Source organism: Peromyscus leucopus, chromosome 14, assembly GCF_004664715.2.
Source record: "Peromyscus leucopus breed LL Stock chromosome 14, UCI_PerLeu_2.1, whole genome shotgun sequence".
Classification (NCBI taxonomy): Eukaryota; Metazoa; Chordata; class Mammalia; order Rodentia; family Cricetidae; genus Peromyscus; species Peromyscus leucopus.
The window spans coordinates 72,856,765-72,870,310 of NC_051075.1; the positions used below are offsets into that span (position 1 = coordinate 72,856,765).

The 13,546-nt window shown below is 45.7% G+C and overlaps 1 protein-coding gene across 6 annotated transcripts in view; it reads left to right on the top strand.

Moving 5' to 3' along the window:
• Vrk1 (VRK serine/threonine kinase 1) overlaps nt 1–12,976 on the top strand; it is a 78,650-nt gene extending 65,674 nt beyond the window's left edge. For 5 of the 6 annotated variants that reach the window (XM_037210826.1, XM_037210822.1, XM_028882085.2 and 2 more), the window contains 2 exons: nt 7,876–7,966; nt 12,561–12,976. In XM_037210826.1, coding sequence (XP_037066721.1) covers nt 7,876–7,966; nt 12,561–12,592 — 123 coding nt within the window. In that variant the 3' untranslated portion in view covers nt 12,593–12,976. The remainder of the gene's footprint in view (nt 1–7,875; nt 7,967–12,560) is intronic. The other variant, XM_037210825.1, reaches the window with a different exon arrangement.
• The last annotated feature ends 570 nt before the right edge of the window (nt 12,977–13,546 follow it).

Below are 13,546 nucleotides of genomic sequence, written 5' to 3' on the forward strand. Positions count from 1 at the left end.
CCTGCCATAGGTAGCAAGGGGTGGAGGAGGGAGGGCTGCTTTCCCTCACCCATGCCACTACATGGCAGATGAGGTGGGACGGGATCAGCTCACCTGTCTCATGCCCTCAGGGTTGGCTCACTTGTGTCTTTGTCCCCAACCACAAGATCAGCTCTAGTGTGCTTCCCAGGTGAGGTACACACCTATGTTGAGGTGTGGGGCTATCTTTCTCAAGTGCAGGGGCGAGCTCTCTCCTCTGGAGTAGGGCCAGCTCATCTGCTGCAGTATCCAGTGAGGGGCAGTGCCAGCCATCCCAGGGCCAGTGAAGGGTGGAACCATCTCAACACAGCTTCTAATGACCCCTGTGCTAATACAGGCCATGGACATCACCGCAGACCCCAGCTGCAGCAGGTTGGGCCCAGACACCTCCAAGACCCCGGTGGCAGGACAGGCCCCTCAGATCATCACAGCCCTGACAGCAGCATGGCTCCTGGGCATCAACATGGTCCCTGGTGGTTAGTCAGATCCCGGGCATCTACAGAGCCCTTGGTGGCAACTAGAGCCACACAGACATTGCCCCAGACCCCAGCCTTCACAGGGCCATGGACTCAGACATGGTCCTGGGCAGCAGCCCAGGCCCAGACGTCTCCATGGCTCCAGGTGGCATCACTGGACACCCAGATAAGCATGGCCCTGGGTGCAGCATGGTCCTCGGACACGACATGGTCCAAGGTTGCTGACCAGACCCTGGTCATCCGAATGGCCCTCAGTGAAACAGGAGCCCCACATATCAATTCAGACCCTGGCTCTATAGGGTCATGGACCCAGACATGGGTCCCTCTGCAGCAGCCCTGGCCTGGATGACACCTGGTCCCGGATGACAGTGCAGGCCCCTTAGATCAGGATGTTCCTGGTGGCAACATGGCCCTTAGATTCCTTCATGGGCACAGGTTGCGGCCCAGACCTATGGGCCATGGATATCAGTCTTGGCTGTGGTAGGACCACAGACCTAGGCATGGTTCTAGGCAACAGCCTGGGCCTGGATGTCACCATGGTCCCAGCTGGCAGCTTAGGACATCCATACCTGCATAGCTCCCACAGCAGCATGGCCTTGGACACCAGCATAGCCCCAGGTGGCAGTCTAGACCTTCAGCATTGGCATGGTCTTAGATGGTGTCAGGAGGCACAGACATCAACGCAGACCCTGGATAGGGGAGGCCACGGGCTTAGACATAGCCCTCAGCCCTGATCTGGGTGATACTATGGCCCCAGTTGACAGCACTGGCCACCCAAATCAGTGTGGCATCAGCAGCAGCACAGCCCTGGGTCACCAATATGGTCACAGGTTGTGGTCTAGACCCTGAGTGAGCATCCACACCATGGGCCTTGGTGACATTATGGACCAGGGCATCAACACAGACCCCGGCCAAGGTAAGACCACAGACCCAGACATAGTCCTTGGCAGCAGCCTGGGCCAGATTGTCACTATGGCCCCATGTGACTGTGCAGGCCACCCAGCCTGGCATGGCCCCTGTGGCAGTACTGCCCTTGGACACCAGCATGGCCCCAGGTGGTGGCCCAGACCACAGGTCCCTGTATGGCCCCCAGTGACTACAGGAACAACAGACATCAGCACAGGCCCTGGGTCAAGACCTGGCCCTTGGTCATAGCCCAGGCCCAGACATCTGGACTCTTGTGACGAGCTGACCATTCATGTCAGCCCGTTCCTCACACCCTCACCTCTCCAGATCCACCTCTTCCCAGCCCACGAACCATTCCGCCTCTCCCTCTTCCACCTCCCCACCCTGTATTCTCTCACCATAGTGATGACCATCTCCCAGTGCCAGGGCTCTTGGTTGGGTCACAGGTGACACTTGGTTGAGTCCTGCCTGCCCCAGTCATAAAGGATGATGTGAAGCTGTTGCCTTTCCTCCTGTGCCCAGAAATAGAGACCTCAGGCAGCACTTGGTATGATGGTACCTGGTTCAGGCCTGGGTTGGGTCTGTGGCTCCTGGTTGATTGTGACCCTCACAAGTATTAGTGCTATTTTACCTATGGTTTAACTTTTCTGGTTTCTTGATTCAAGAAAACCGATATTTTCATTTGAATGTCTTGCCACCATCTTTAGAACTGAGGTACAGCCTTGAAATTCAGTTCAGTTTTAGGGTATTAGATAATGAAGTCTGCTTAGATTTTACTTGATGAACGTATGTGTGGTAGATTTTTAATGGCCCTGGCTTGTTAAAAATATATTTACAACAAAGACAGGAGGGTAATTAGTATGAAATAAAGACTACAAAGTGAGGTCCTATAATGTGTTTTAGAAACAGGTACAGCACATTCTTGAGTTTGGGTGTATTTTCCTTTGAAGCTGTTGATTGATATGGGTGATAGGTTGACATAAGCAGAGGACTCCTGGCTCTTGTGTTTGCTGTTTGCTCTTGGTGTGTTTAATGAGTAGAGGTTTTGTGATTTCAGAAAACATCAGGCGGTTTTGTTTTTAGTAGTAATTTAAAGTGTTAGGAATTTGTCCACACAAGGCCTGAGGTGGTTCCTACCTCCATGTGAAAGGGTTTGGTTTTTACTGCTCATCATGGAGATGGACAGCTATAGTGTGACCATGGATCACATCTGCCTTAGGGGTATCCTCTTCCTTGAGAGTCTGCAGAGGACCTGACACTGCTAATAAGTAACCCTTCAAGCTGCAGGCTTTCATTGGCTACTCCAGAACTACCTTCCACCTACCTTCGTGTGGACATTGGAGCATTCGTGTGAGACACTGTGTTACAACTTAAGACTGGCAGCTCTGAGGTGAAGGTCCCTTCCCTCCTGGCCTTGCAGGTCCAATGACCCAGGCTTGATCTCCAGAGTCCATAAACTGTGGAAGGAGAGGGGAGCACCAGTTCCGCAGTTCCACAGAGTTGTTCTCTGTCTGCACATTGCATATCCATATCCACCAACCCCGCAATGATGACTAAAGTGTCTCTGTGTGTGTGTGTGTGTGTGTGTGTGTGTGTGTGTGTGTGTGTGTGTGTGTAGGGGACTCTGAGAAAAGCAGACTAAGTTGCCTAGGATCATGCAGCCAGCCTTACAAAGCTGTAGTGTAGTTTTCCTCAGAGAAGCTCAAGGCACTTAAAAAATCTCCTAGTGATTTTAGTCACAAAATATTATAATTAAGGCATAACTAGCTGCCTATTTTTGCCTTTCCCCGTGAATTGTCTTTAAAACATCCTGAGTTTTTGACATTAATGGCACAGTGATGGGGCCCTCGGAGGAGAGCGTGAGTGACAGAATATCACATTAACTCCAGCATGGTGGAGAATACGGGCATCAGTTCTAGAGCTCAGGCCATTGACCCCAGAAACACCTTTAGTTGAAGTGACTCTCAGGGTTGCTTGTGCTGAAGTTAGTCAGGAGAGCCCTTGCTGCAGAGGGCTCAAAAAAAAAAAAAAAAAAAAAAAAATGAATATCAAGAGGCTTATAAACAGCTCTTTCTCTGGGTCCTCAAGGGGTGAACCAAAGGGGACATAGATGTGCTCCACAGTGAACAGGTAGATGGTAAACAGGATGCCTGCTCTGTGATGTACAGCACAGATCCATGCATCAGTGGTTGCTGCACAGTTAAATGGTTGTTGGTGATTTCTGGTGTACCCTTCAGGTGCTATGTGAACTAGGAACGAACACTGTGTTTTTAATAAATTCTTCTCCCCAGACTTGTTAATAGTTAGCAAAATTACTTGAATTGTATTTTCTTCCCCAGATCAGATTCAAATTGTTAGGAAAATTAAATTTAGACAAATATCTAAATTTAGACAAATAACTAGAAAATTGGGAGTTGACCGTTAAGGCATGTTTATGTTATACCTGCTTAAGAATGGATCCTTCATAGAATGAAGTTCCATGTACATAGGATTACATGGAGCATTCATTTGTGGAATATGGAAAGGATTTTCATACACAGGTTATGAAAAGGCAGACAGGTGTAGAGACTGAACATGAGTGTGTTTAATACTTTCATAAAAGCTGCAGTACTTTTCTACTTTAACACACCCTCCCCCCCCCCATGGGGAGACTGTCTTACCGTATAGCCCTCAATGACTGGAACTCATGTAGGTTGGCCTCCTACTCAGAGGGATCTGCCTGCTTTACCCTCTTTGAGTATTGGGACCAAAGCTGTGTGCCACCATGTCAGGCTGTTTTAATCTATTTTAGTTGTTTTTATAATGTTCAGAAGAAGCTAGTCACTGTGCCAGCCACCCAGTAGGCACCGTCTTCATTTGGGTAGAGGCTGGTGCTCTGGGGAGACTTCACAGTGTTCCTTGCTCTTGCCACAGTCTTCATCACTGTCCCCCCCCCCCAAAGTAAGCATTTTACTGCATTCTGATGGTGTTGGATGAGTTTTCAAGTCATCCGTCTTTCTTAAAAGTGTCATTTGTTCATTTCCTAGTCTACTGCCCATGTTTTAATTTCTCCCTCTAATTATGGGCGATCCTTTCTGATGTTTTCTTCAAATAGGTCTTAACTGTTTCCACTCACATAGTCCAGCATTTGGCAGACCTAGGGAAGACTGAACTGCTCTGCCATGGTATGTGCAGTATGTGCAGATCCATGTACTGCGCTTACTAAAGCTCAGCTAGGGTTAGGAACAGGCAAGACTGAGCCCCTTCCCTGGGAGAGCAGGCGGAAGGAAACAGATGCGAAAGCTCTGACAAGAGCACAGCCCTGTGCGTCCCTCCTCCTTGGAAAGGTGCTCGGTGGTTAACAATGGCCACTCCATACTCACAAGTCACATAAGGAGGAGACATGCTTCTGCCAGAGGACCGCAGTAGGAGTAAGGACTCTGGGTTCTAGTCTCCTTGTCTCCCTGAGCTGAGAAACAAGGAGCACATTCTCTTTGGCTTTCTTATGTCCCCATCTTCATTTTTTCCATCTAGTACTTCTTAGCTGAGTCTTGTAAGCTGCAGCTTCTATGGCACACATGTTTGCTGCCCCTCACATCGCTCTCCCCAGTTACTGTTGGTAACTAATAGCCTGTGTGCTTCCTGCTGGAGAGTAGAGCAGTCTGTGAAATGTGTGCATTTGCATGGAGACTTCACTGGGCTCGGACGACTGAGATGAGCTGGTTTGTACATATTTGTGCCTGGAGATCTGTGACTAGGAATTTTAGGCTGTTAAGTTCTTTGTTTTTAAAATAAAAATGTCTGTAGCGAGGGGAAGGGCACCTTGAGAGCATCACTTGTTTCTTTGGAGATGGCCACGGGCCTGGCTGGTGTTTCCTAGAGGCTGTCAGATGCTCTTGGACTTGGACTTCTAGGGCTTGACTTGAGCAGAGAATTGGTCTGTGGTTTTGCTTCTGAAGATTTTTGTTGCCTTTTTTGTTGAAATAGCTCTCTTGGTCTCCAGTCAGTGTTTAGACTATTAGTAAATTATCAGTCCAATACATCCAGCTGATTTGTCTTCCTGTTTCTAAATTGGAAGTGAGAAGCAGCTAATTAACTGAATTTTAACCTAGCATATCTGAACACTTTAAAAATATGTGTAGTATATATACTGATGTCCTTTGAAACAAACCTATTTTTCAAGACCTTTTTCTATGTTGAATTAAAAGCAAACTGTATCCCATGTGTATTTTGTAAGTTGCTCCTGTGTGTCATACAGTATCTTGGTTTCATTTATAAATGCAAATAAAGGTACCTGTGAGACATGGTGTAGACTGTTACAGAATCAGAGATTGGCACAGCCACTTGGGAAGCTTTTCATTTCGAAGGGAACCCACACCCGCACACCCAAAGCCTAAGAATGCTGACAAATGCTCAGAAGAGAGGCCAGCAGCTTGCTGTTTGGGATTTTGTGTGTTGCCATATGAACCACGTGCCGTCCTTACACACTGTTAAGCTAGGCTGGCTTCATTTTATTTTGCTAACTGATAATCTTTAGACCATGGGCCCTGTCTCCCTAGATGACATGTGCTGTCAGAAAAGTTAGGTAGGAGCTCCCGGGCTGGTGTGAGGATGAATGTGACCCACCACTTTCCCTGGTGCACAGGTGTTCCTTTCCTTGGCTGAATGCTGTCTGATTTTCATTCTTTGTAATTCACCTGTATGGAGATTAAGAAAGCTCATTTTTATTAAGTAAGCTTCAAAACAGAATGAATATGCTAGGCTCTTCAGTAGGAAATACTGGCTAGCTCCCTTTATAATGAGCATTTGAAAAGTACCCTCTAAAATCTGGAAACTGCTTTCTGTCCTATATGGAATATAGAACAGTGCTGAAATATTCCTCCTTAATTTTGGTCTGAACGAACAAAAGTGTCTGTGTTTATCCCTGCCTAATGCATCACAAGTCTGCTGACACACTAACCTTGGAGTCTTGGCTGCCGTTAATCAGGCCTGTGAACCGGCAGGAAAGACGTACCTAACGCACTCCATCAGTGCACTTGCATATGGAAGCTCTCACAGGGGAGCTGCCCGTGCCAGCTGAGGGTTACCTGCCCACTGCAGTTATTGTATGTAATTATCGAGCCAATCTGTTCAGCCCAGCAGGGTTTAGATGGTAATCATGAAGCAACACTTTGGAAAAGAAAGATGTAAGGCATTCTCCCCTTCCCTCATCAGCTGTGTGAAGTTGAAGCCAGTCTCATGGCTGTGTTTGAGAAGCAATACCTTCTTATACAGATCTCTTAAGTGGATGCCATGGCAAGTTTCTTAAGGTTTAATCGTGTTGTTTCTGTGTGTGTGAGCCCTTTTCGTCAGGTACAGACTAGGTTCCTCTGAGTTCTGACCTTGAACAACCACCTTATACATGCCTGAAAACAGTGGGGTTGGTGGTGGCCTGCCTACAGCGGTTCTAAGCACTGGGCAGGAAACATGGTAGCTTGCACAGGTCGGCTTTGCTATCGAGGACAGAACCTGTGGTTACCAGTAGAAAGAATGCTGTGCTGTCAGTGAATATTATCTTCTGCAGCGGACACAAAATGGCCTGCAGCAAGGAACACTCAGAGATGAAGTTGAACTTAATTGCTAGACAGTGTAAGTGAGGACGTCCTGATGCATCATGGTGTGGAGTCTGGGACGTGTCAGATGCATTCCTAAATGATCCAGAATTACTTCAGGGAGCTTAGAGAGGCTTTGAATTGGAATTCGGACTGCTACACATTTAACTTTGGACCTAACATAGGATAAGGCTACATGAAAAATATGTTTTATATTTATCGCCAACACCCCTCTATAAATACACCTATAGAGAAGTGTTAGCTCATTAAATGACTCAGCTCAGAGTTGGATTAGCTCAGTCTTGTAGAGTGTTTGTGAAGAGTGGAAGGCCAAGGAGTACAAGCACACTCTCCAGATGCCCCAGCCAAGAGCATGGAAGATGGAGAATTTGAACGGCTTCCAGACAGTCGGGAGAACTTTGTGTGAATAAGGTCGCTCACAGCAATGTTTATGGACTCAAATATTTGCTAAGAAGCATTCTAAAGAAAAACTGGTTCATGGACAGAATTGGACACCAAATTTAGATTGCAGGTGTGAGGTGAGGTGTGTGTCTTTCTGTTTCTCAGGCTCGCAGCCTCTGCATCTCCCTCTGTCCATGTTACACGGAATGAGTATCACTGGCCTGAGAAGGCGGCAGCAAGGTGGTAAACATTTCATGTCCTGAAAGAGTTTCTTCCTGATGAAGCGGGACTTAGTGGTAGACTAAAGCATGGGAAGGTAGAGGAGGTGGAAGAAAAGACCCTCCACCCAGGGACTGGAGCTGGAGGCCTCGTGCTCCTGTTCCTTCCGTAGGTACTTCTGTATGTTTTGAGACTCTCACGCTTACATATGCTAATTTATGTATATATGTGTATGTGAGCACCAGACTACATCTCTCTCTCTTTAACTTTCTTTCATATGTAAGAAGCGGAAGAAAGAAGTGGAAGAAAGCACGGTGTGTAGTGTGGAAGACATGGAGTGCTCAGATACCCAGGTGGAGGAGGCCATACAGACTCGTAAGTGAGGAACCTTGCTTAATCCTTTCTTAATACAGCCCCACGTTGCACTTCCTCCCACACGACAGACTAACCATGTGAGTCATAATGTTTCGATCTGATTATAAACTATGTTGTGGGTGGGATTTGTATTGCATAGTATGTATTGGAGTGTTTTCCATACACACTGTGTTGCTTACTCTCCACTGCAGTCATCACTGGACTTGGGAGGTAGAGACCGGAAATGCCTGTCAGGCCCACAGCTTTCCACCCCCTTACACCAAGCCACAAAGTTCATGGCGGGCTCAAACTGCAGTCCACTTCTCTGCTGCTCACCCCAGCCAGTTAGGAGATGAGGGAGTCAAGCTTGGCAGCTTCCCTGTTTACAGCAGTTGATACAAAAGCAAAGATTTGAAGTCACCAGAGGCCGGCGCTGAAGGCACGCCTGTAAAGCCACAGTTACGAAGGGTGTCAGCAAAGGCAGCATGTGTACAGGCCGGCTAAGCCTGGACTTTCTGGGTGTTGGTGTCCCCATGGCGCTTTCCTGGACCGAGTGCTTTATGAAGATTTCTTTCTTCTTTCTCAGCATTTTGTTTATTATTTGTTGGTCCTTGGGCATTTCTTAATTTTTGATGAATAGCCTTGTTTTGGGAAAAAAATGTTACGGTAGCATAAATGCCCCGTTGACCTAGGCCAGCACCGTATTTTGACAATGGCTCTGGTAGATGTTAGCCACCTTTTTCCTGATTTTTAATTAGCATTTTCTCCTCTATAATACGGATCCAACATGGTTGGGTTCATCTGCATTTACTCAGAGAGTCCGGGGGATACAGGAGTGTGTCCATTCACTACGGAGGGAGGCCAACGCTCTGCAGTAGTTCACTTTCTTCTAATGCTGCCGTCTCCCATCTGCTACTGTTTGTTTTTACTGCCTCCTTCCCTGTCTTGTTCATTTTGTTACTAGGAAGTGAGGAGTCCCAAGGAGCAGTACATGGAAGCATGTCTGAGCCAGAGGCGAGCTGCAGCAGCTCTGACAGTGAGTGGGAATGAACCACGTAGCTCTGATGAAGACATTCTGTCTTACCTTTGAACACACCCTCCAGCTGGAAAGCAGCCTTGTCATTGCAGTTGATGCAATCCTGTGTTGTAGTAGGCCAGACCAGGAGTCGGTCCAGGCAGGTCCCGGTGTGCTTTAGTCAGACGGGCTCTCTTAGCTGCCCGGGGGCCGTTGGCAGCCTGCATGCTGCTTGATGAACACAGAGGTCATCGATTTGAGAGTGTGTGACTCCAAAGTCTGCATTTAACTGTGAACCCTTCTTGGTGCTGGCAGTTTTGGTATAAGATTGTAGTAACTGTAACTGGCAGTCTTTGGAGAACGTGTCACTGAGCTTACGTGGGACTCCTGATTTAAGGACTGCTCGGATTGCTTTGCTGTCATGTGTTTTTTTTTTTTTTTTTTTTTTTTTTTTGTTTTTCTTTTTAAGACAGGGTTTCTCTGTGTCACAGCCCTAGACCAGGCTGGCCTAGAACTCAGAGATCCGCTTGCTTCTGCCTCCTGATTAAAGGCGTGTACAACCATGCCTGGCTCTATAACTTTTTAAGAATAATCAGATTCTCTATATTTATGCAGACTCAGAATTACTTTGCTTTTTTTTTTTTTTTTTTTCCTTCTTTGAAAGGGTCTTACTATGTATCCCTGGCAGGCCTGTAACTCTAAGTAGCCTTGGGTGACCTTGAACTCAGAGATCCACTTGTCTCTGTCCCACTTCCCACAGTTGGGATTAAAGGAGTATACCACTCTGCCAACATTTGCCTACATTTTGTTTTGTTTTGTTTTCTTGTTGTACGCCATTCCCCCGCCCAGAGTACAAGGTACAAGGGTAGTTATTTTACTGTCAGAATATTCATAGGGAGAAGTATTGCCTGAGGGGGTTGGTAAATGTTATTGATTCTAGAGAGGGCAAAAATGGAAAAAGAAAAATAAGAAAGAAAAAAATAAAATAGGCCAAGGGTCATGTAAATGTATACATTTATATTTATCAGTTTAAGTCACTTGATGGAGAGGGCATATTGCTGCCTTTTGAGTTTTTAATATTTTGAGAAATATGATAAATTCCGTGAATTTTGTGGTTTGGGGCTTTAGTATTTTGTGTCATAAATGTGTTTCAAGAATGACTGCCTTTAACGGCAGCTTTAGAAATGTCAGTTTCTTCATTAACAATTTTATTTTCAAACACAATTTATGGTTTACAATGTGGTAAGAGACTTTTCTCACCGTGTGCTCTTTTAGAATGCTGTGCCTTGCAAAATGGGAGCAACTTTCCTTTAATATCTATTTAGACCATTTTAAAACCGTGTGTAATTTTCTTGATACACCTAAACTCATTTTGAATAGTTGGGGGTCTATTGTGTGGGAACACACTCTGAAAGCTTTCTGTGTGTTATTGTGCAGGCTGTGAGAGAAAGAGAGGGTGACGGGTGGTGCCTAGGAAGAACAGGGGCCTCTAATCCTTTTATTTTTATGCAAGGCATAATTTTTACCAATTGAGAAAATTTGGTTATTTGCTGCAAGTAATTTTTCCCCTTACGAAATGATAAGCCTTAAAAACCATGTATATTCTCCTATTTTAAAACCATGCCAATATTTCAGAAGTGTACTAAAAATTAGTTGATGTGGCCATGATCCTTATGGCTTGTGTGCTTGTCCCTGTTGGACAGTGGGGACCGGTATTCTGAGGGGATTTAGTTGTGAAGTACCAGGGGCTAGGACAATACCAAACAGTCAGGGACCAGATGTCTCCAGGAAAACCCTACTGAGGCTCCCCACGCTCACCTAGTTATAAAACGGCAGAAGGGTTTCCCCAAACTCATGTATTTTATTTTTCAACTATCAGATTTGACATGTTGGTTTTATGATTGGATCTGTTGCCAGCAGTGCTGTGTTGTGAACATGGTTGTATTTTAAAGGGACATGAGTGTAGCAGAACTGATCTGAACTGCCCTGTGCAGCAGAGGCTCCTGGGTGACAGTCGGTTCTGAGTCTTCAGATTCCAGGAGGCAGCAACATTCTGAATTGCAGCAAGAAATGCTAAGTCTAGACCACAGAGGTATATAAGCAGCGATATTTAGCTTAAGAATGAATTGTCAAGTTAGGACGTTTGTAAGAGAGCATTGCTTGAATACAGCCTGGCAGTTACCTCAGTGTCTACCATGTGTCTTCCGACTCAAGCTCATCAGAAGTGAGCTGTTTGGTGGTGTTGGTTTTGAGATGGCTGTCAGGACAGACAGCCTCACAGTTATAGCATTTTTTGTTTTCTTTAAAATTCTAGAAATAAAAACCTCAAAATATACCATGGAAATTTTTTATTTATTTATTTATTTATTTTGCAATATCAAAGCTTTTCATTTCATCCTGGTTCAGTCTTTTTAGCTTATTTTATTAGTGTAGGTTAATTGTTGATGATAGGGTTTGTTGTGGTTCTCGTGTGTTTGTTCACCACACTCCCACGTATGCCTTTCCTCTTCCCACCTACTCCCTCTTCACTTCCATGTTTTCATTTGTTTACTTACCTGGTTAGCTAGTCACTACCCAGGGAGTTTCATTAGGGTTCCTACAGGGTTGTCCTGGTTGAGGAGTTGCTTAGAGGAGCAGGGGTCCTTACCACCACCCTAGCAACCATTACTGCCTGTGTATACTCAGAGGGGCTGGGCTTTGTGAGTCCCTCTAGCTACCACTACATTACAGTTATGAATCACCCAGATTATTAGTCAGCCATCGTGCCCCAGCTGAGTGATGGGATGGTGCTCACAAAAGTCTTATTAAGGTTTGCTGTGACTGAACTGAACGACAGTTGAACAGAAACTAACTGAAAAAATTTAAATTTAAAACTGGTTTTCCAGCTAAGTCACTAAAACCGCCCATAATCAGAATACCTTTAGAAACTATAATTACTGGTGTGGGATTAGAGATTTTGTCTCAGATTCAAAGAAAATTCTGTTCTTTTCCAAAAAAGAAGTTTAACTATTGACTGTCAGGATGCCCTCATTCCAATGTTGTGGGTCATTCTGGCCCAGAGAGCTTGAGGCTGGGGAAGAACACAGGCCACTGCTGGGCAGCGTGGTCAGGCTGGGCCAGTGCTGGGCAGCGTGGTCAGGCTGGGAGAAGAACCTCTGGGAGGTGGATAGGAACCGTCCTGGGCCTTAGAGCAGGATTCGCTGTGAGTGCCAGCAGTGGGACTGTCCTGTTAGCACAGCTCAGTGTCTTCCTCCATGAGCATGGGGAGTAGGTTGTGAAAGGCAACTCCTAAAGCAACCCCTCTTCCTTTGTGTCCGGTGTAACCCAGGGCATCCCCCAGGAAGGGCAGACTCGGAAGTGCATGTTTCAGATTGTATAACACACACGGTGGGGAGAAATCCTGGGATGTATTTACTGGTGGCCAAGACAGAAAGTAAACTGACAATTCCTAGACTTCCTTCCCAGCTACAGTTAGGCCCTTGTTGAGCTCATCTCCACGGAGATCAGTCAGTCAGACACGAAGAACAGATTTGTGTTTCTGATCCCTTGCTTTTGTGAGGTAATGATTACTGATGTGACTTTCTCTGATTCCTTTTCAAGGTTCAAGAACCAGAAAGAAAGCCCAGAAGTAAATGAGATGCCAGGAACCGACTTTTCTGCCTATTCATTTGACCTTTTTCTCCTTTTCTATTGTATGTTTTATTTTCATGTGAGTCTTGTGGGGTTGTAGTAATAATTAAATGGCTATTTTTTTGAAAAACAAACTTTATTAAAATGAATGTTTTGTGTACTATATTGAAGGGTAATCTCTAAAATCCTCGAGTCTTTAATCGTTGCAGCCTGTGTGGTTTCCGGGCTTGGGAGAGTGCGGCTCTGCCTGCCATGCACTCCTCAGAGTGGGTGGAATGCTTGGCAGGCTCCTTGCTTTTAGGGAAGTGCAGAACTTCAAATAAAGGTCTCTTTTGCTCGATGTAAACATGCAGTTTGTTATGATAATAAAGTATGGTCTATATGGATTCTGTTATTTTCCACAAGCATTAATTGAATACCTGCTGTATGCACTAAGAAAGAGTGCAGTAAATACAATGTATCTGTGAGAAACACACACATTTTAAAGTCAGATTCTGTAAGAATAGTATGGAAGATAAATGATAGGAGAACAGTGGACAGTGATCAGTCACCCAGTGGTGGCAGGACCAAAGATGATAAGCCCTTCAAGGAAGTCCTGTGAGCAGGGTGTACAGGACCTCCCAGTTTTGGTCTGAATAGTTATGGTGCCCATAGACTCATGTGTTTGAATGCTTGGCCCATAGGGAGTGGCATTGTTAGGATGTGTGGCCTTGTTGGAAAAGTGTGTGTGTGTGGAGGTGGGCTTTGAGGTCTCAGATGCTCAAGCTACGTCCAGCGTGGGAAACAGATTCCCACTGCTTCCTGCAGATCAAGATGTAGAACTCTCAGCTTTTCTCCAGCACCGTGTCTGCCTGCATGCTGCCATGAAGATGATGGGCTGTACCTCTGAAACTGTAAGCCAGCCTCAGTTAAATGTTTCCTTTATAAGAGTTGCTATGGTCATGGTGTCTCTTCAC